At 39.2% G+C, this 23,523-nt stretch overlaps 1 protein-coding gene across 2 annotated transcripts; it reads left to right on the forward strand.

The window, feature by feature from the left end:
- Positions 1 to 279: 279 nt before the first annotated feature.
- On the forward strand, positions 280 to 13,943 carry LOC149067684 (uncharacterized). 2 transcript variants are annotated; one of them, XM_089252102.1, is made up of 7 exons: positions 280 to 574; positions 3,472 to 3,588; positions 5,291 to 5,329; positions 11,328 to 11,492; positions 12,708 to 12,949; positions 13,047 to 13,227; positions 13,666 to 13,943. In XM_089252102.1, coding segments are annotated over exons 1-7 (843 nt in total). In that variant the 5' UTR covers positions 280 to 572; the 3' UTR covers positions 13,763 to 13,943. The 2 variants fall into 2 exon arrangements, with proteins under 2 accessions (XP_089108228.1, XP_089108229.1); XM_089252103.1 differs by lacking the exon at positions 5,291 to 5,329 and having other exon boundaries at positions 396 to 574.
- Positions 13,944 to 23,523: the final 9,580 nt, after the last annotated feature.

A 23,523-nucleotide genomic window follows, 5' to 3' on the forward strand; every position in this document is an offset into this window, starting at 1 on the left:
ACCGCCCTCCCCTATCGAAACACCAGTTGCCATTCTCCGAAAAATTTCTGGCTATGGCCCTGGATTTTATAACAAATTCATGTTGTTTAAAAATGTATAAGATTACTGTGGTTCTTAAATTGAATGGATTTCGATCTTTAGTTTTTCGTGACTGGATTTTCGGGGAAACGCATTTTTTGGCAATATTTTTACGACATCCCGTAATTGTTTCGATAAAATATGGTCACAATGACTTGACAGCCTGATGTCGTCTTCGCACACATTTGTTATAAAAAAAATACACATATAATTTGAATTGATGAATATATATATATATAAAATACACATGAAATATTAGTAAATAATTGCCATATTTGGAAAGCTTAAAATCATATCAACCAACACAAAATATTCTCAAATCTTTAAATAATTTATTTTTATTCATTGAAGAAGGGGATAAATGCGTCATGCTTAGAAACAGTCCCCGGCAAGAGTTGTGTTGTGGTTGATCGTCTGAATTTTATTCTGATTAAATGTGATTTTCCCTAAATCATTGTAGGAGGAAAGAGTGCGCTCTCCTTTAATAGATCCTCATGTAAGTGTAATCTATTTAATTTCAATAATGTAAAGAGATTGTAATTAGTTGTGTATAATGCTAGTTTCTTATAAGGTGTGCTCTTGTTTATTAATTGTTGTATTAACATTACCCTAACATTTTTGTATATATTGCAGTTGAATTATTTTTGCGAAATTTAATGTTTTGCTCACAATCTGGTGACAATTTGGCGGTTTTCTTGGCCATCATTCTCGCCAACCCCAAATTGGCAATATACTTTACCAGCACCATTTTCGACAACCCTAACATTTCTGGATAGGCAGAGGATGTAAAGATGTATGTAGTGAGGTACGTGTTCCGAAAAATGTGCTGCCATCTACCGGGGGAAGATGCAGTCAAGTATTTTTACACAAGAAATGTCTTTGGACTTATTTTATTTTTTTATTTTTAAATTTTTTTGTTTGATGAACTCAAAATTTCCCACAAATGCTAAAAAATTACCCACATGGACAAATTTCGCCCAATTTTTCCCCACGAGTTACCATGGGCGGGGGGGGGCATTGCCCCGGCAGACTTCCAAGTCTATCTCCGCCTATGGATTGGCCGGATGTTCATTCGATGTGCAGCAGGCTGGAACAGCTTTGATATCATCTGCCACTTCCCTTGGTGACTTTTCTTTTGGCGCCTAACACTTCTAACGAAAAGTGGCCAAGGCCATCAGATGCTACGTACACCAAAAATGAAAATGCCAGCATAGCAAACAACAACGGAAACTAGCAAACATGATAATAAAAACCTGACTCTCATTTAAATAATAAGCTGATCGGGATATAAAAGTTTGATCAAGGTTCTCTCTCTGGGTTCCGCTAATAAAATCATGCGGGATTAAAACTTCAGATATAATGGTAAGTATGCAAAAAGTAAAAATTGAGAACGTGATATCTAATACTGTATAACAGGAGTCCTTTGGACTCCTTGTGCACTCTACAGGGCTCCGCCATAGAATTTTTTTTAATAAAAAGGGCTGCGCGAGTGAAAAAAGGTTGAGAAATGCTGCTGTAGAACAATATATCATGATAATCCAAATGAAGCAGCAAAATGGCGCAACGGTTGTTTTAAGTGTCGTTTGAAAACCCCACATAACTAGCGCCACCTGAAATAGATTATTCCAGAAAGTTGTAGAAACAATTGGGCAACCCAGCGCCACTATTTCAGTCTTGGCCACTTATCAGGAAAAAAAAAGGGAAGTGGTTGATATATCGAAGCTGTTCCGCAGATTTGATTAAAGGCCCATTTACACGCGGTACATGATTAAGTAAATTTTAAGTTGTAAAGCACTTTAAAATATATGCAGCTGATGAGGAACATTGTCTGTTCACTTCACTTGTTTGAAGTGAACAAACATACTTCTTCCGCTACCCCTGTATGGCGAATCATATTCGCCGGGTCAGGATAAGTAACTCTTACTTTTTCCGCTGAGCAACCGAGCGTTAGGATTTGGTATTCTACCCAAGTGGGAAACTCTGTCAGCGTGACTAGTAGTTAAATATTTTTCCTCTGAAGACGACGGCCATTGGTGTCGAAATGCATTAGAATTTTTTGTATTTTTGTATATTTTCCTTATTCGTTGGTGTCTTCTTTAATAATCTAGTTAATCTACACAAAAGAAATGAAATTCCAAATTTATGATTTCATTCATTTTTATTTTGCGAAGGTCTGTTTTTCAGGTCTAGGATTTTGTGAAGGGTCCATTATTCAGATCTGGAATTTTATAAATTCTCCGTTTTTTAGGTCCGGATAACGGGCCCAAATTTTGGCTCTGCGCAGACCCCTGATATTTGAAGAAGAGTGAATTTTTACAATTTGTAAAAACCATCGCCGATGGCAACTGCTAAACCTAAATGATTTTCAGCGTTGTTTTTGAGACATCACTTAAGCTCACTGTGCAAACTATTTACGTAAATATTGCATAGGTATGCAGATAATATGAAAAATAATTTGATAAAAATAAAAGTTTTCGATATAGAGCGATACTTCACTAATTGTAAATCGTACATATGTACTTAGGGCCGAAACTGGGGGGGGGGGGGGGCAATTGCTATGGGTGGAGAAATTTAGGGGGCTGAAAGTTTTAAGGGGAAACAAAGAACACCATTACATGAAATTATTAAACTTTATATTGGTGGGGGGCAGCAAAAATCTTAGTTATGTCCCTGCATGCACTTGACTACATTTCATCACTGATAGATGGCGGTATATTTTTGGAAATCTGCCCTCCAAAAATATCCAACCATGAGAAGCCACTGATAATCCATACAGTACAGTATACAAAGTAGTAAAATCACTTTTTCAAGGTATCGTGATGGACTGTAAAAAGAAGGGAAAAAGTCTGGAAGGTTTTTTTCTCTCTACTTTTTTTCTTCTTGGAACGTTTCATCTAAGAAAGAACCAAATTTTTATTCATCCTTTTCTCCAAAATTTTGAGTATTTGACGCACTATAGCGCATAAATTGCATCTCTGGTCATGGTAAAGGCTGATCAGATCTTTTTAATTCATTTCATGTGTTCTAATTTTCAAAATAATTACTGTTTCATATTTTGGGGGTAACCATAGCAAATAACACCAAAGCAGGTGGGGTGCCAACAAGGGGAAAAAAAGAAAGTCGTCACACACAGCAAGCTGTATAGTATTTTGGAAATTTACCCGATGTTCCAGACTTGATAACCTAACATTGGCCTAGCATTAAAAAATTCTTGCGTGTTGGTAATGACATCGTCGTCGAGAATTTATGGCAAGGGGTGTGGTTTAAAAAATTTTGAAATGCTTGATATAAATGAATCTGCTGGTTCTAAAGGAATGTTGACATTACTGCGAAATTTGTTTAATATAAACGTGGTATTAATTTTTTTTTCTCTCATTCATTCTTTTGAATCAGGGCTATTTCTGAAGGTGAAAGTAAGCCGAAAATGGCTGACACCAAGAGAGCGAGACCATCGAAAAGACGATCCAGTGCCTCATCGAGTTCCAGTAGCAGCAGCAGCAGTAGCACTCAGTATGTACCCACATTCCTTCATCAACAAGCGAATATTTCTTCAATAAGTGATAGATAATGCTCTAATGTTAAATACACCAGTGTTTTCATGAATTTCACTTTTGGTAGATTATCTCCGGAACTTCTGGAACTTGTTTAATGAAATTTTTATGTATACATAAACCCCACAGTCGCCACAGTGATAGTCGGCTGAAGTTGGTTTTCTGCGGTTCCCCCAACTTCGAGGCACGAATGCAAGCCGATTTCCCCCCATTAAAAACTCACCACAGAGCAATGGGCCTACAATGTTATAATCAGTCATCCATTACATTTCACTCACTATGAGTTCAGAAAAAACTTGTAGCTTAAAAATTGATTGCAGATGACAGCACTACACATAACAAGCATTACACAGAAACAAACTTCACGGGAGGTTCACTATACATACAAACATTCCAATATGTACCAATTCCGCAGAAGAATATGGACGAGGTGTATGTCTGGTTTAGTAGTAGTAGGTGTTTGTATAAAATAAACAAAATAGGCATACAACAGTCATTGTGCAGATGCATGATCGTGTGTAAAATGCATCAGTGACAGATAGTTTAGGGGTCTCTCTGTGGCAGTCAATCCTGCTCCTTCAGCAAAACTGTTTTCAGCTCCTCTGAAGGAGTTGACGAGCTGCAATCGCCCTTCCAAGAGTGTCCCAGACATGCTCAATGGGGGTATAGGTCTGCAGATGTGGTTGGCCACTCCATTGGGTGGATATCTTCATTTTCCAGATAAACATATGTCAAGAATCAGTGGTTAGACTCAACCAGGACCCGCTACCTATTCCCCGACATCAAAGAAAGAGACCACTGTGGCAGCAGAAGTTTGAGGATTTGTGCACAGGCACCATGGGTGATGGGCACATAGAGCTCTATGTCGTTATCAGAAGATCTGTGACTTGTCAGGTACAGGGATGATATGTTGGAGCCCTATGTTTGCCTTTTCCGGGGTACAGTTGGTGCTGATTTAATTTTAATGGATGACAAAACGTGCGACCACATAGTGCTGATATGGTGCTTAAATTTTTTAAAGTAAAGATATTTTCCAGATGGAGTCTGTAGATATGCCTGCCATATCTTTTCTATCGAGTGTGCCTGGGATGTTCTTGGGAGAGCAGTTGCAGCTTATCAACCCCTTCTCAGAACCATCTAGGAACTGAAAACAGCTTTGTGGAGGAGTGCGGGCTGACTGCCACAGAGGCCCCTAAACAGCTGAATTTCCAGTATGAATTAACGTTGCGACCTGTGTATAATTATAGGACCATATCTCTTATTAACTCTATTATTTTTTGACATCGTAAGCTCTGTGTCCTGCACTGATGCCTCTTATGCATGATCATGCATGTTTACAATAACTGTTGTATGCATATTTTGTTTGTATTGTATCAACCATGTGCATACCAAGTTTCATTCAAATTTATCGATAAGTTCCAGAGATAATTAACCAAAAGGGAAAATTCTCTTAATTTTGAACACCAGTGTAAAAAAAAAACTTGCGAATTGTTCTGATTTGCGAGAATCGGTGCTAAATTAGTGCAAAACTAATTGCCTAAAAAAATCATGGAAAGTTATTCAGACATTTTTTTAAAATCATTATTCCTTGCGAGGTCACATATGAGGTGTACCATGTATAATCGTGTGATAAGCAATCAAGAAAGTATCTTATTTTCTAGCTCTCGCTCACGAGCACGTGGAGGAAAAGCTCCAAATAAGTAAGTTTTTTTTTTTTTGCTATAATTTTTGGTCGTCCTAAAGTGTTGATTTAAACTTTTGAAAGGCTTGTCAATTTTTTTTTTAAGCTGGTACTGGAAGTGGAGGAGATATTGCTTTTGGTATTATTTGTAGAAGGCAGAGGATGCATTGCACTGTACATTCTGTCGGTGTACGAGGTTTGTTCAAAAAGCATCCAACCATAATTGTTTATGCATGAACCAATAAAGCTAGGAAGGTATGGTTTGGTGCACGTATGTAGACAATCCCTAGTGTGTGCTCGTGCTTGAATTTTTTCGTGCCTTCAGAAGCTATGTAGCGCGGGCAGACCCTCTATGAATGAGGAAGTATAAGTGAGCGTCATTGTATTTTCATTTGTGTGATTTGTGACAAAATGGCAAAACAAACTTGAACAGCGCCACCGCATTAAATTTTGTGTGAAGGTTGGTGATTCCAGTGTGGAAACAATCGGTGAAATTCAACATACTTTCGAAGATGAAGAAATAGGTGCCACACTGATAAAAGAGTGGTACAACCACTTCAAAGATGGCCAAACATCAGTGGAGAGTGAAGCACATTCTGATAGGCCACCAAACCACTATCAGAGAACTTGTAGACGAGGCGAGCATTCGAATTGGATTCCTTCATTCCATTTTGACATGATTTGGTCTTCAGAAGATGCAACGTTGATTGCGCTGATTATCTTCTTTCACTCCGTTGGCGTGGTTCATCACGAGTATGCACTGCACGGCGTAACCATCACCAAGGAGTACTACCAAGATTTTCTGCATTGCAATTGGCAGCTCTATCATGATTAATGCAGTAGCGTTCATGTTTTTCCTGCCATTTTTGTCAAAAATGTAATATGGCGCTCACTTACTTTCTCATTCATCAGCAATCTCATTTTGACTGGCAGCTTCTGCATGCAGGAAAAAATTCAAACATGCACACTAGGATCGCCTACCCACAAACACCCCCCACAAACCACTTCTCCCTAGTTTTATTGGTTCAAGCACCAAAAATTATGGTCAGATACTTTTGAACAATTCTCGTACGGTGGCTGACATAAGTACCATCACACAGATTGCCATATCTTTTAAAGATGAAATACACATAGTAGACAGTGCATTTACTCAGTGTAAAGTTGGCTAATGGCTTTAAAGCATTAAACATTAGTACACTGTGCATTTATTTGATGTACAGCTGTTAGTAGCTTGTCGTATCTCTTGAAAGTATGCTGTACATTTATTCAACATGCAGGGGCTAACGACCTGTTTTATCTTTTAAGTGTGTTTATACATTGTATGGCTTACATGTAACATGACTATATGCCAACATTAGTGTAACACATATATTTTAAACTGAATTTCCATGGGTTTGTTTGGAACACACAATCTCGAAAATGGTCGATGACATGATTTAGTATACAAGTAAGTACCAAAGAAAACCACTATGAAGTAAAATAAATCAAAGATCATCAAAAAACAAAGGTGAAAGATAGGAGGGGAAAAAACTCACAAGTTCACAAGTTGGACTTGTGAACCAGCGATCCTTACAGCACTGATCTCACACGCTACCACCTGGGTTAATCTTGATTGCCGTTAGCAGATCTCCCCAAAGTAAAATATGCCAAAAACTGTGACGTATTTCGCAGAACAATCAGTTATGATTGGAAACACACCAAATTTTCTAAAAAGTGATTATTGTTATATTGTCACTCACCACCAAATCATGGCGTTATTTACATTGCCAGTAATACCAGAAAATGTATTAATGGACATATTTATCAGTATTATTTATAAAAATAAAAATAATGTATCATAATTTTAACTAGTTAATAAGTGTTCCACCAGGGCGTGACTAATCCCAGGTGTCACGTCACCATGACAATTAAAAAATCAGTTTTAATGCCTAAAATTGTCTGCATGCAATTGGTAAATTAGAGTCTAAGGATGACACGAAACATTCAGATCCCATGATAGTACGTTTTCAAACATGCAAAAGGGTGATTGACTCTTGGAAAAATCGAATAAACATAATTTTGGACTATTTTTTGTTAAGAACAAACCATGCACACACGCTTGGCCCCTAAACCCCCCCCCCCCCAACTTTAAGCCCTGGTATTTCAGTCAGGATTGGGTCTTTACCAGGACATGGTAAAAACTAGGTATTTACTGGTAAATACCTTGTACATGCAATTACCCTTTTAGTATTGATAATATGCAGATTAACTAATGATTAATGGTTGTTTAAATAATAATTATCATAAAAAAATTCACAAATAAACTCAAGTCTTAATTAAAAAAGAAAAATAAGAATTGTAGAAACATAGACTGTTGTAACACAACCAATGTTTGGTCTTCATCAGCGGCACACTTTGAATTAGGTTGATGTCAAAGTTTTTTTTTTCCCCCTTTCCACCCTTTGTACGTATAAATTCTAATAACTTGAATTTTTTTTTAATTTATAACTTCAACATACTACAGGGAAAAGCCTATGTAATGATAAAGAGACCAGAGAGACATATCGTTATAAGTGAGTTATCGTTATAAATAGAGTAGGCTATATTAGCACTATGAATCAGCACCAGAGAATAATATTGATATATATGAGATCGTTACATAAGATTAGTGTACAGTGAAACTGCGCACTGTAGGTCCCGGTCTAATTAGCCCTCGTGCAGAAAATGACTGTGGTGCGATAAAAATGATCAAATGAAACCATGTTATAAAAATACTCAATATAATGATAAATTCCTCTACAACGATATTTTTTTCCTTGATCCGCAGAGTATTGCTATATATCTAGGTTTCACTGTATATTACTTTTAGTATAGAAATACTATTGCCTACTATTTCTATACTATAGAAACTATTATTGATTAATATGGGTGTCGCTTGATTTTTTTTACGAACCAATTTTAATTATGATAAATGATGTAATCAGTATTTGGGTTCTTTTCCCACTTTTTATTATCATTTAGAGCTCGTACAATTATTTTTTAAAATGACTATTTATCATAAACGTTATTTATGGAGAAGAGAAGGAGGGCCTAAGTAGTCTATAGGGCTGGGTGGTGAATTTAAGTAATTTGTGGTCAAAAACATCAAATTGAAATAGGAGAAGAGAGGCAAAATTTGAATAGCCACAAGGCAGCAAAATCATGAATCTGCCTCGGCTATTTGTAAACAGATATTTTGACTAGAATTTATAGTATAGAAACATATATTCTTCCTTTGGTATAGGCACTGTTGTGAAATCAGAAATTTTCGCGTCATTCATAGACTTTAATTAAACAATTACATAAAGAAAATTTTAGGTGCCAATAGAGATTTTCTACTCACTTATAGCGACCTGGCACCTATTGTCAAGCCCTGCTTTATGACAAGAAAATTTATAGCAATAAGAGATCAAATGAGCATATTATACTTTAATATACATGCTAGTAAGAATGTAGTGATTCTAGTCTTCTGTATTCGCACAACATTGCATCAGAATTATGCATTTTTTAAAGAAAAATACATTTTTTTTAAATAATAGCAGAAACAGTGATTTTTTTTCCCCAAGGGTGGGAAAAACATATTTTTACGGTAAATACCATTCCAACCCTGGTTTCAGCCATGTAAAGCAGTTGCTGTTTTAGTACTGCACTACATTTTTTTTTTCAATCTACAACAATCGCTCTGTTTCTTCATTCTCTCTTCAGACCCTGTACCCACAAATGGGGGGGGGGGTTGCTCTTTCTCACTGTAGAAATTCCTTTTTTTTTAACCTCGGAGAGTTCAGCCTGGACTCTACAATGAGGAAAAAACCCCACATTTGTGAGAACTGGGTTTAAAATCGATATTGTGGGGGAAGGGTGTTGCTCTTATATTTGCTTGCTTTTCCATCACACGCAAACTAGTCGAGACTGCACTATTATTGTTAAACCTTATATGCATCTCACAAAATTTTTCTGGAGAATTTATAATGAATCGTACATGCCAGAACGTCTTGCATGCAAATATATGCTTGCATGCCCCCCCCCCCCCCCACATTCTGGAGCGGGACATCTGGTATCTTCGCTGGTTCCCTGAGTCACGCTTTTCACGAACCCTTCTGTAGTAAATTTATAGCATGAAAAAAACAAAAAATAATGTATTTGTCCTGGGTTCCAGGGCTGGAATTCCACCCCTTGTGGGGGGCCATGTATGTGTGGCCCTAATGTATTCAGGCCTAAACTATTAGAGTTGTGCATGTTTCTCGGTTTTTTTTTTTTTTTTTTTTTGCTGTTTTCTATATTTTGAAGTGAAAATGACGAAATGTCAAAGTTTTCATGTCATGTAGATAAGTGTTGTGTTGAAGGTAATGTTTAAAAATGTATTAAATTTTTTTACAGTGAGATATAAAAAATAGCTTCATAGTGGGATATAGGCTATTATAGTAAAGGATATTGTTGTATCAATGAAAATATATTGTAGCAAGGTTTCACTATAGATAGGCCTAGATGATCGAGCACACTTAACAAAATATTAATTTTTCAAAAATGTGCAATGATAAAACATTCAGATATACACAGGCTATCAAAAACATTTCGTGCTACCCATTTGTGGGTAATACGGTGGAACCTCTAACTCGACACCCCCGAAGTACAGATGAACACAGTGACTTAAGCGGATGTCAAGTTGGCGAGATTTCATGTGATCGCTTGCCCTCACAATTCTTAAATATCATTAATGCATGTAAGTGTAGTTATATATAGTTGACCGATTCTATACCATCATCTATAAATAAACCAAAAAAAAAAATGATCTACAGTTTTCTATGAAATCTTTCCAAATAATTTTGAATTATTTCTAACGCGCGATTTCCCTGACGAATACAGATCGTAAGGATCTCTTGGGAATATGTGTTGATCACATTATATATTTAAAAAAGCATAGCATGTTGTAATAACTGTTACTTGCAAATGGGCAGTGCCGAAAATTACAAAAACTTCCATTTTTTTACTTGAAAGTTTCGATTCCTTGCTTAACTATCATGCACTCAAAAATTGCAGATATCATTTGCACCTATCTGTGATTTTTGTAGTCCCCAGGCCATGTTTTCCAATTCCAAACAGTGGGAAGTGACCCTATCCTAAGATGTGTGAAAGAGAATCTTTGACAGAAAAATGTTGAAATACTTGTCATCATGAACAATATCATTGAAAATTTATCAATTGGCCTACACCTGAGAAATTTTGAAAAATTTGTTGCGATAATACAGCAGAAATCGTTCTCGTCATCTGCTTTCCATATTTTGAAGTGGAGATTATAAATGCTTGAATTTTCACATTATCTAAGTATCATGTTGTAGGTCTGTCTGCATATGAGCCACATATGCTCGTCACTTTGGGCTCCCTCTGTACCCCTAGCTGAATTGCCCCCCCCCCCCTTTTCGACATAAGTTTTTTTTTCCAGCTTGGTTAGAAATAATTGCAACACGACCACGTCCTCCGGGGCAATGAACTTGTGTCGCACCAGAACCTGTTCAACCTGCAACCTCCCTGCTCTTCGAAGAGATTTTTTATTTTCAGAGACCGGCTCACGTTTGCATCTTGGAAGAAATCTGGCTTCAGCCAATTACCACTGTACCGCTAACAGGGTTCAAACCTAGATCCTAACAATGAGACTCTAGCACAATGCCCACATGACCGCTCAGCGGCTTGAATGTGTTACTGTCTGTCATCTTGATATGAGTTTGCCTCAATAATGGATGAGCACGATTGGTTACTGAAAGCAAATTGAGAGGGGGGGGGGGGGGTTGCCATCTGTTAAGGTTATGAAAAGACTTATCTGTGCTGTGGTGTATGAATGAAGTTTGCCCAAACTGATGATATTGGTGCCATATTTCTTCCATTGTCTTTAAAATGTGTTAAAAAAAATGAATTGTTTGAATTTTTAAATTAGGCAAACAGTTTTTCGTGTAATTTTAATTATTATCCTGTACTGCTGTGTGAAAAACCTTTTGTTTCTATAGGCGATCAAGTTCAAGTAGCTCATCATCATCCTCATCGTCTTCTAGCAGCTCCTCTGGTGCGCATTCACGGTCATCATCCTCCTCGTCATCCTCAAGTTCATCTTCATCTCGATCATCTGTGTCACGTCACCGATCAAGTGGCAGAGGCAGAAGAAACACAGCGAGGTAATTTTTTTTGCTTTGTTTTTGATATGGGGCCATTCAAGTATTATATCAGCAGATTTTTTGCCATTTCTGACCTCCCTTCCCTCCTTTGTCAGCAAAATTTCGTCAACCCCCCTCCCCCACAATCTCTGACCCTCCAAGATGATAAAAATAAAATATAGCTAGAAAATAGGCCTACCCTTTACATGTTATAATCAATTTATGTTTGTTTCAATGCTATTTGAAGGCTAATAGCTCGAAATTTCTCTGAGAAATTCATTATTCCCCATCCCCATGCATGGATCCAGAGGGAAACGAGAGGGACAATTGCCCTGTCAAGAGCCAAAAAATGGGGGAATTTATCTGTCCCATAAAAAATGGGACAATTCAATGAACATAAACAGTAAATCGCCCTTCCCAACACAAAGCTTTAGTCTTTGTCTGCCCCTTCCGAAAGTTCATACTGCATACCCCCCCCCCTCCCTCCCTCCCCCCATTTGGGATTGCCCTTCGAAAATGTACATAGAATCTGACACTCTGTAGTGAACTTTGCTATGAATGCACAGGGATCATTTTTCACATAACAAACTATACTGTGAGGACACTACATTTTTAGCTTGTGCGTTCAAGTTTCGAGCATTGATTAACCCCTTAAACTGCAATTTATTTTCAGGTAGCACTGCTCAGACATGCAATTTCATGGCGAGCTGTGAACTCGTCATTTCAGTTCAAGGGATCAATGGAGTGGGGTATAGATTGCCGTTGCTAGTTGGTGTGAATTACAGAGCATTGAGCTCTCATCTTCATCATGGTTTCTCTAAATTCCAGATAAATTAATCAGTCAATGTGAAGATGTTTGCTGCAATTCCTTCCTATATAGCTATTGATGCTATTTGATGGAATCATTGGGAATGTGTCTGGTCTTGACTTTTGGGCAAGGTGGGTCCATGCCATGCATTAGTTTTTCAGGGGAAAACAGGCAAATAAATACACAAATTAAAGATGCCATTAATAATATTTAATATTTTCATGAAGGGGGTGGTTGATGTAAGTATCATCCAAACCCCCCCCCCCCCATCATAAGAAATCAGCAAATCCGAAACCATCCCTCAATGCTGATGTAAACTGGAATGGCCCCTATCCCGTAAATGAACTTTTCTTCTTTCATTTGCATTGCAAGCTAGTTTCTTAAATAAAAGTGTTTACATAATGTTCTTTCTTCTCTCGGTATGTTAGATCCCCTTCACCCAGGAGGGCCAAAGAGAAATCACCTGCCCGCATGACTAAAATTCACATTAGTCGTCTGTCCAGGAATGTCACCAAGGATCACGTCTACGAGATTTTCAGCACTTACGGGCCTTTGAAGAATGTTGATATGATATTGGACAGAGAGCGGCCCTTCCTCACCCGTGGTTTCGCTTATGTGGAATACGAGAAAGCGGAAGATGCTGCAAAGGCTTTGCAATACATGGATGGAGGTGAGTTTTTGTCATCATTTTCAAAGTTATTTAACCCATGTTCATGTGGTATGCCAACGCTATAAATTTCTAATACTCTCTTATTTCTTCACCGAAGGTCAAATTGACGGACAGGTGATTGCTGCTGCTCCAGTTCTCAAATTCCTGTCGTCCCCACCAAGATTCTATGGAGGTGGTGGAGGAGGTGGAAGGCTTTCTCCCATCCCACTTCGTAGGATGCCGCCACCTCGATGGAGGAGGTCCCCCATGAGAGGAAGAGACTCCAGAATGCATCGCAGGTTAGTCTGTCACAATAAGCTTCTTTTGTGTTGTAATTTTTTATGTGTAAAAAAAAAAGCTATACCTAGCGGAATGAACATACAGTTGAACCCCTTTTCCCCCAGGGCAAAATGCTGGGTGTGCAATGCAATATCTGGGACTGAATGTCGAACTCACTCGATTACTCATATGGTTATTTACTTGATTACTCATACCATCATTCATATTTTTACTCATACAGTCATTCATACCATTGCTCATACAGTCATGGCTGGTGAAATGCAGGAGTAAATGCCCAACTCACTTGATCACTGGCAGGGTCGCTCATATGGTCGGGGCAGGGAAATGTTCACGGGCCAAATGTACTGGCCAAAATGTGCTAGGGGTGAGATGTCGGGGCAAAGTTTCCATGAATCGTTGAATACACAGGTTTCAATTGTTTTTCCTCCCTTTCTTAGGTCACCTCCTCGCTTCAGAAGACACTCCAGGTCACGTAGCAGGTCCAGATCACCGGCAAGAAGACGACCTCGTTCATCTAGCAGTTCTTCTCGATGAGTGAACAAGATTCTTAAAAGAGATACATTGCATGGTCAGTAATAATGAGGATGATTTCTTCTCTGGTTGAGAGCGAGAGTAGAAAAGAAAAATAACTTTTTCTGGGTTATTATTATATATTTTTTTGATTGGTTTGTGAGATGTATGATTGGCCAATAAATTCTGCTTGTTTTTCTTTTCATTCCCTGCGTTCCGAGTGTATTTATGTAAACAATATGTAAGTCTACTTATTCATTTGTAAAGTATGTACATTGGGGGGGGGGGGAAGACCCTCCCATAAAAGCAAACCATAAAAGCAAGAGTGCTTAATGCTTGTATCCGACTTTGTGCTCGTGAGCACTTAATCAACGTTCCAATTAAACACTTTGTTCAAATTGCATTCAAGAATTGAAATCATCCCGATTTCATGCATTCATGTATCAAACTTGCCATAAGGGTGCTCTTCTTTTGATGATGGGCGCAGATAGTGCTCACGGCTAGAAAAGGGGGTTGAAGACCTCTGTCATGGACTTAAAATTATAAAATATCCATTTATAGTTATTCAGCAGCTGAAGATGTCTGTCTTTGCACAGGAACGGATCCAGGAGTGGGGGGCGATAGGTAAGAACCGAATAACATTGTAAAATTTTCCTGTCCTGTAAAATATGGGACGATATCCTAGTTGTGGCCTCGGGTCTACGATGGTCTTAAGGTGGCCTTGATGTACAAATGGTAGGGGCAGAAAACAGAAATGAATCTCTGCGGGATCGATTTTTGGTGCCCCCATAATGTTTCTCGGCTCAACAAATTTTTTCTTAGCTTCCAACTCGGATTTGGAATCCTTTCCTAGTAGAGAGGTGCCCCATGTGGCAGCACAGATCGCACGGCCTCCGTGAGGGCTGAAAGGCTTCAGCTTAGTTTCTTATAATTTTTGTTTTTTTCATACTAAAAATTATTTATCGCTGGACCAGTGAAAAATCTGGCCTCTAAGGCCCCAACAAATATCCCAGCTGCAGGACGTGGGTGCGATATATGCATCCAGTCTTCCCGAATAGGCCAGTGCGTCCTATAGATATTGTATCTAGGAAGTAATGAGTCCCGTATAAACCGGATGACTCGAAACGTTACGCCGTCCGCCAATAGCAGTTTTTTTTTTTGCCTTGTAGCATTTGCAGCGAATTCACAATGGCACTAACGTTAATGGAATTAAAATTAATTTAATACTTTAGAACAGTGTTTCTTAACCTTTTTCAGCTCATGGCCCCCTATGGATCACATTTTCTTCTCGTGGCCCTCCCTGTCCTATCCAGGGCCCTCTCTACCCTCATCAAAGATTGAGATACTTTCTATTTTTTTATTATGAGTGAAATTTTAATAAATCAGATCAATCTCTGGAATCCTGGCTAGGCACGGACTCAAAAATGGCGGATTATCATCTCTCCCAGGAGTCAAATTATATGTTAAAAAACTGTCTGTGTAAAATACGGTACGATCCAACGAACATGTACGATAAATCGACCCTCCCAACACATCAACCGTTACTCTGGCGGCCCTCCATACTTAGCTGGAAGTAACAGATGAAAATCATAGTACCAGATTCCATATAGTGTAGTCCCCCTCCCTGCATTATAGACGTGAAGACCCGGGTCATGCCACGACCTCCTATGAACGGGGATCTGATGAATTCTGAAAGTAGTAATATTTTTTTGCAACCAAGTTTCACTTTTAAAGCTTTTTTCTCTTCACAGTTCTCTGTGACTCCCTTCACCAAAGCGCTTGAAGAGGCTCTCTCTTCAAGCGCTTTGCCCTTCACCACCTGTCGTGGATCACCTTTCTTCTGATTTTCTCCCGTGGCCCCCCCCCCCCTAGAATATCCCAGGACCACAAGGGGACCATATGGCCCCAGGTTGAGAACCACTGCTCTAGAATACTTTAACATTCATTTTTAAAAATATTGTTTTTGCTGCTATCTACTTTCAAAATCAGAAGTGCCTTATGTCGTGATGACAAAGCTCTAGGTATAAAAAACTAAATTCTTCATTCAGCTTTGCTCCTTATAAACAAAGCTTATAAACTATCCTGAAAGATCAAACTTCTAGTTCAGTAATTTTTTCAAGACCCAAGGAGACATCCAAAACAAAGGACCTTCACACAAGCAGACGACAGGTAAGATCGTAAAAAGTTAATTTTTCCACACTCCACTTTATAGTAATGTGCTGCCATCTAATCTCAAATTTAAAAGTGACTCATGTGGTGATGATGAAGTTTAAAGTAAAAAACTATATTCTTTATTCGGCTCAGTTCCTTATAAACAAAGCTCATAAACTGAACTGGAAATTTAAACTGAACGTTCGGTTATTTTATTTGAGCATAAGGAGACGTCCAAAACAAAGAACCTCTTAATGAGCAGACGACAGACGGTTTGTTCGGTTCCCTACAAGATAAGCTCACAAACAGAACTGGAAGTTTGAACTGCCAGTTCAGTAATTTTTTCAGGACAAGGAGACGTCCAAAATAAGTAAGCTGGAGAGAAGCAGACGACAGAGATTCTGAGGCTTGCATTGAGCTTATATTACTGGAGGGAGTATCCAGCCTCCGAGACGACGGCATCGACATCAGATGCAAGGAAATCACGTGACTCGGGGAAAACAAAGTTCGTGCCTGCCAATTTGCCCATAGAAATGTACGGTTCGGTCTCTAAATATTGGGTTTCAAAGATTTAAAAAAAAGGATGGGGAACTCATCTAAAGGTGAAAAAAGATTAAATTATTTCTTAAATTAATGCGGAGTAATTTCTTTCCTTCATTAATTCTGAAATTTTCCTTCATTATTTCTTGAACTTTCTTTCATTAATTCTGGAATTATTTTCTTTATTAATTATTATTTCTTTCATTAATTCTGGAATTATTTTCTTTATTAATTATTATTTCTTTCATTACTTCTGGAATAATTGCTTTCATCAATTCCGGATTTGTTTCTTTCATTAATGCTGGAATTATTTCTTTCATTGATTCTGAAATTATATCTCATTGATTCTGAAATTATATCTCATTGATTCTGAAATTATATCTCATTGGTTCTGAAATTATATCTCATTGATTCTGGAATTGTCTGTTTCATTAATGCTGAAATTATCTCTTTTATTAATGCTGAAATTATCTCTTTCATTAATTTTGGAATTACCTCTTTCATTAATTTTGGAATTATCTCTTTCATTAATTTTGGAATTACCTCTTTCATTAATTTTGGAATTACCTCTTTCATTAATTTTGGAATTATCTCTTTCATTAATTTTGGAATTATCACTTTTATCAATGCTGAAATTATCTCTTACATTAATTCTGGAATTATCTCTTACATTAGTTCTAGAATATTTTCTTTCAATAATTCTGGAATTATCTCTCATTCATATTGGGATTATTTCATCGATGCTGAAATTATTTCTTTCATTTATTGTTTTAAATTCCTGCGGATGCCATAAGAAAATAACAGGTGATTGTGTTTGTTTTCACCGAGTTAAGCCGGGTTTTCCTAGAAAAAATTTTTTGGCGCCGCGTGAAACGAATGAGACCATTTTGCGCCGGCAGAAACGTGATGCATAATCACGCTACGCGTTTGTGTTTCTCTAGTGTGGCGCATCAGATCAGCGGCTATATTATAGTATATGGCCCTGCTGGCATCAGCTACTCTGTCGTCTGCATGCTCCGGTTTGAAGGGAAGGGAAAGAAAACACACAAGAGTGAAGAGAATATCGACAAAACGCGCGGTGCACGACGCATTTGACTCCTCCAGAAGCAGTCGGCCAATCGCGCCCGACGTAAAACGCTGTCGTGAGCCGTACTGCACTCTGTTGGAAAACAGTCATGCTGCTTTTCTTATTGGTGAGTGGACGGCGTGTCGCGCTGCGCGATTCACGTTGCGCGCGGTACAGGAAACCTGCTCCTAGGAAAATCCGGCTTAACGTGATGTTCCGACGGAAAATGTTGGGGGACACCGTTCTCAGCACTGCTATGGCGGAGACCGCTGACGTCATACTCCCCCGCTCTCTAGTAATGTAAGCTCGATGGCGGTTTGATTTATATACTGTTGGTGCTGCCATCTAATCTCGAAATTTCAGGCCACTCAAGCGATGAAGAAAAGAAAGAGACGACAGAGAGAGTTCTTGTTTTGTAATTTTCTAGCATAAAATTTTTTTATGAGACGAAAATTTCGATAACAAAATTCGAACATTTGCAATAATCGATTTTATGAAGAAAAATAATTATTTCTTTCCACATTGAAGGACCGGACACACCCCGCTTCCCATCTCAAGGAGATATCGAAGCGTTCCCGAAAGATGGGGGCATCCGGAATTTAATTAAATATGTATATATATATATATATATACATATAAATTTGTATAACAGAATAGCAAGTCCAATTACAGGAGTATAAATCAACGGAATAATTATGATAAATCATTATCTAAGAATCGAAATCTAAATAGATATTATAGCGTCCTTGGCACGTCTGGACTCGATAATCAAAGTTCCGTTGGTGGCGGTCCGTCTGCGTTCGTTGGATGTCACAAGTTGTAGTCATGTAGGCCGTACAACGACGAATCGATGTCGTGTTTGCGTCACATGGAGTCCTGCTCCAAGTGTCCTTCTCCAGCGTGGCTTCGTTAACCGCTTATATCCCTATCTTGGGACAGAGTGGGAGCCATGTTCTGGTTTGGTGGTGGTGGTGGTCCAAGTGTCCAAGTCAGCCCATGTTCGGACACCCAGGTGTTTTAGCTCATTCTAGGCACACATTCCTGTTCCATAAGCATCCTATATCTTAATTCTCCTGGGCAATTAAGCGATTTTCATCATTTCCGAAGCTACATCGGCTGGCTAGCTGGATTATGGGTGGCATTGATTCACCACGTTAAGTGTTCATAGTTTCTCCAATAAAGTTTGCCGTTCAACAAGGTATCAGTTTCGTGAATTTGCAGTACCCCTACGTGGCCGCAAGTTGTAGACTCTTCCTGGTATCAGCTTAACTGGTCTGGAAGGCTGAAATTCGTCCTGCTTCTTCCGTAGTCCACCCTTCTTGTCGTGCAGCAAATATAGGTTACGGTCTAAAAATTGAATCAAATTTTGAATGCGTGAGAAGTTCATCGGACTCACCACAAATAACATAGTGGAAGGGCTTCGCAAGCTCAAATCAGCAATAGATTATTTTCATAACATAGATCCCTCTATTTTACGTTCTTCACGTGTAGAAAAATTAGTAGAGGAAGCATGGGCGGAGATACGGGGGGGGGGGCCATGGGGGGACATTGCCCCCCCCCCCAGCGTCAAAGGTGGAGTCGACTGATCTAATGTATATATGCATATATGAATTGTCATCATCATCATCATCCTCATCTTGCCCCCACCAGCAATAATGACCGTGCCCCCCCCCAGACTTCCAAGTCTATCGCCGCCTATGAGAGGAAGCCTTGTCAACACATACTTGATGATATGAAGAGAAGAAACGGCAAACAGAAAAATCACAATGCTCTTCCAGAAAACATCGCCAACAATCGCTCTGCACCCTCTTTTACATTCTTTTCTATCTCTGCGTCACCCTACTCTTTCTCATGATGTTCAATAAACGAGATATACAAGAAGAAAACTATGGTTTCGGTTATGCGTGGTGCGTGGTCATCCCCGGAACGTAACCCCCGCGAATACGGGAGGCCGACTGTATGCAATCAAGGGTTCTTAAAATTTTAGGATCTTCTATCGGATGGTCGATGTTGAAAAAAAAATTTTACATTAAAAAAAAAAAACCATTTGATATGTTTTTGTGGTGCCCCTTTTGTACTGATGCCTTAAGCACGTGCTTATTTTGCTTAATGGTTAATTCGGCCCTTCGCCTATGATCGAAAAGCATTTTCAAACAAGACTTGAAAAATTATCGTTGTAGAGGGATTTGCCGTTACATCGGGTATCGTTTTGTTGAGGTTTCGCTGTATTTGAATATTTGCTGTGTTCATTCTTTTCCCGTGAAATACATTCTAGCAGACTTGCTGCGGCACTGTATTTCTCGCCGAGGGTTATTTATGTGTAAAATTTGGTGATTTTTCGCCGCCAATTTGCAACATGTTTGGTGAGAATCAGCGATGTCACGTATTATAATTATTTCAATCTCTCGTATCGTTATCGGTCAATACTGTTGTCACAGTAAACATAGGCACCGGAACCAGGAGCTGATGCCATTTGAGCCCCCCCCCTAATAAATTTTGTAAGGGGCTGAAGTCCCCAACAATTCTGGAAAAAAAAAACAATGCAATACACCGTCCCTCTCCCGCGCATGCGCTTGAGTCCCGTATATACGGGATTACGAGCAACCTTCAACCCCTCCCCCCACAATGTTATTTTCCCACATGACGGTGCCTCTGACCATAAACATAATGAAATAGAAATTTCATGAACAGTAATTTGATTGCATCTAATTATATTTTTTCGTCAAATAAAAAAATCCTGACTGTCATCCTCGGTCGTAACGACAACCTTGGTTATAACAACAAGATCTCTTTTAATCTTCGATGTCGTTATAACCGAGTTTGACTGTATTCTGGTTGCATATAGAAACGTCCTTTCCACTTGTCAATACAAGATTCATCGAAAGACTGGTTATTTGGGGAGATGAAGATTACAAGGAAGAAAATTCATCACTGCCGCCACGGGGACCCGCAATGATGAATTTTCTTCCTTGTAATCTTCATCTCCACAAATAACCAGTCTTTCGATGAATCTTGTATTGACAAGTGGAGAGGACGTTTCTAAATGCATATGGCCATCTGGTTAGCCTATGCCATTCACGAGCTATTAGTTGATTGCTGACGCCGTCCATGTACAGTGTATAGGCGGCGATAGACTTTGAAGTCTGGGGGGGGGGGGCACGATGATGATGATGTCAATTCATATATACAAAATTGATTGTTGACGCCGTCCACGTACGGTGCCTTTCAACATATATATACGCTCCAAGATTTAAATATTCTATCTGCTTCCATAGCTTAGATGGTAGAGCACTCGTCCGGCAAGCGAGAGACCGGGGTTCGTGTCCCCGTGGCGGCAGTGATGAATTTTCTTCCTTTGTAATCTTCATCTCCACAAATAACCAGTCTTTCGATGAATCTTGTATTCTGGTTGTTCGTGAATCGATTCTGGAGCTCTGCTTGGTCTCTCGTACCACAAAAACGCGAAATCGATTTCGAAATTTTTGAATCTTTAACGTGGGAAAAAAAAAGAAAAAAAAACAAAACGGATTTTTCAAAAGAAACTCCAGCAGTTTTCGAATTTCGTTTCCTCGTTATTTGGCATTGATGACGCGAGGAGAAAGAATGTCCGATTCCCAGTAGGTAAGTAAATTACTGCATCTGTGGGGAAAATGGCGCCAAAATCGCGTTGCACCTACACGAACAAAGAAGAACAAAGAGAAACAGCTGCTCCCACGTGTTTGTTCCTGATTACACGTGTCGCTATATTATATGCATGTGTGTGTGTCTTCCTCCGTCTATTGTGTTGTTACACATCCAACAGGTGTTGCTTGTCTCTTATAGAGGTGATGCGCAACCTGAACACATTCTCATGTACACGTCATTATATATGTGTTATCGTTGTTCAAAGAAGAAGAAACAACATGACGAAATCAAGCTTCTTTTTTTTGAATAATACATTACAAATAATATCGCTACGACAGAGTTCGATTACAACAAAAAATTTTGTCGATGATAAACCTGATATTCTGTTTTATCAATCATTCAAAAAATAAACGTTTCCAGATTACAGTAAAAAGTCCGTTACAACCGCAATTCACAATCAGGAGGGGAAACTGTTCCGTTGTAACGGACTTCTCGTTGTAAGCGAATTTACATTTTTTTTTGCTCTGTCAGAATATTAAATTGTAGAAAATTGCTGCTTCGTTATACATTAAAATGACTTTTAAGATCATTTCGTTCTAACGAATGGACAGAACTCTAGTCATGAAACTGGTTTTTTGGTCTCATATAGCGGCTAATTCTCCGAGATATTTTTGCATAGAATTTCGTATTATCAAAGTGATTATCAGTCGTCCAACTGAACAATTAAAAGGCTCAATTACTATATCACTGCTCACTTTTCCACATGTGTGTGTCGGTATGGACTCGTCAACATTTTCCCGCTAATCGGAAAGTTTTTTTAGCACAATGTTTTCCAGTCATTCGGAAACGACTTTAAACTTCTAGTGCCGTCTCTTTACTGGGAAACTAGTCACTAGAGGCCATTCAAGTATTGCGTCAGCAGATTTCAGCCATTTTTGACCCCCTTCCCCACTTGTCAGCAAAAAACCTACCCTATCCCCCCCCCCATGTCAGCAGCTTAGAATATTTCATATCTTCGAAAGGGGTGGTTGATGACGTAAGCAACCTTCAAACCCACCTCCCCTTGCAGGGCCGTCTTAAAAGCATCATGGGCCCCCGGGCCAATTGATTTTTCTGAGGCCCTATATGGCAAATTCTCGAAAATTTGAACCGGTTCTCATTTTTGTGAGGCCCCCGGGCCGTGCCCGGGTGAGCCCATGCGTTAAGACGGCACTGCACTCTTGCCATCAAAAGTCAACAAATCCGAAACCCCCTACCCCCTTCGATGCTGACGTTATACTTGAATGACCCCTAGTGATGGCCGTATGAACTAGTCAATAGGAAAAACAAATCTCATTCGGTAGTAAAGTGCCCAGCATGTCGATAGACCAGTGTTGTATTCGGTTTAAAACGAAAAGAGAGAAAAGTGTCGAGAATAAAATCACTATAACCCATGTGTATAGTGAAGAAGCTCGAAAATAAGAAGAGGGTTAAAACAATTTGACTTTTCTGTGTCCATTCTTTGTTCGGGGTACAGTCGGACCCGCTTATTACGAGCCAGCTTTTAGCGAGATTCTGGATTTATAGAGCAAATTAATGTACTTTGTTTAGTACAATGGTTTGTATGGTAATTCTGTCGCTTTTAACTAGCAGGTCTTCACTGTAGCTTGGATTTAACGAGTTATTTGAAAAGGAAACTTGAAAAAGTAAATGCAAGAGGAACAATAACATTGTTTTGAGTTTCTTTCTCGTAATATGGAGATAATGCCCTTGACGAGTGATAAGGGGCCATTCAAGTATTACGTAAGCAGATTTTCAGCCATTTTTGACCCCACCCTCCCCTTGTCAGCAAAACACTGACCCCCCCCCCCCCCGTCAGCAAAATTTCGTCAGCAGCTTAGAATATTTCTTATCTTCAAAAAGGGGGTGGTTGATGACTTAAGCAACCTTCAAACCCCCCCTCCCCCCTTGTCATCAAAAGTCAGTAAATGCGAACCCCCCCCCCCGATGCTGACGTAATACTTGAATGACCCCTAAATGTCTGCAAAACTCTGACCCTTCCCCTTCGTAGCCGAATATGTCAGCTTCGGTCTCCTTCGTAACTGAATATGTCACCCCCCCTCCTCCTACAATTGCAGCTGGGAATGTCTGCCTTCGCTTAGGCACTGATCCAGATGGGATGGGCGCAATCACGCCTCTCAAGAGCCGAGTAATATGGAAAAATTCATCCGTCTCGAAAGGTACGGGACGATCCAACGAGCATTAGTCTCCCCTCCCGACACATCGACCTTGATCTGCGGTCATCATGGGGCCCTGCACGGATGCCACTGCATATAACTCGGATAAGAGGGCAGCTCACAGAACTCTAATCCGGGGGGAACCTACCTTATTTATAAAAATTTTGTTGACTAAATTTACTGAGGAA

The sequence above is a fragment of the Pholcus phalangioides genome, unplaced genomic scaffold, assembly GCF_987345545.1.
Source record: "Pholcus phalangioides strain wild (caught in Gottingen) unplaced genomic scaffold, Ppha-v1.0 ptg000028l_1, whole genome shotgun sequence".
NCBI classification, from domain to species: Eukaryota; Metazoa; Arthropoda; class Arachnida; order Araneae; family Pholcidae; genus Pholcus; species Pholcus phalangioides.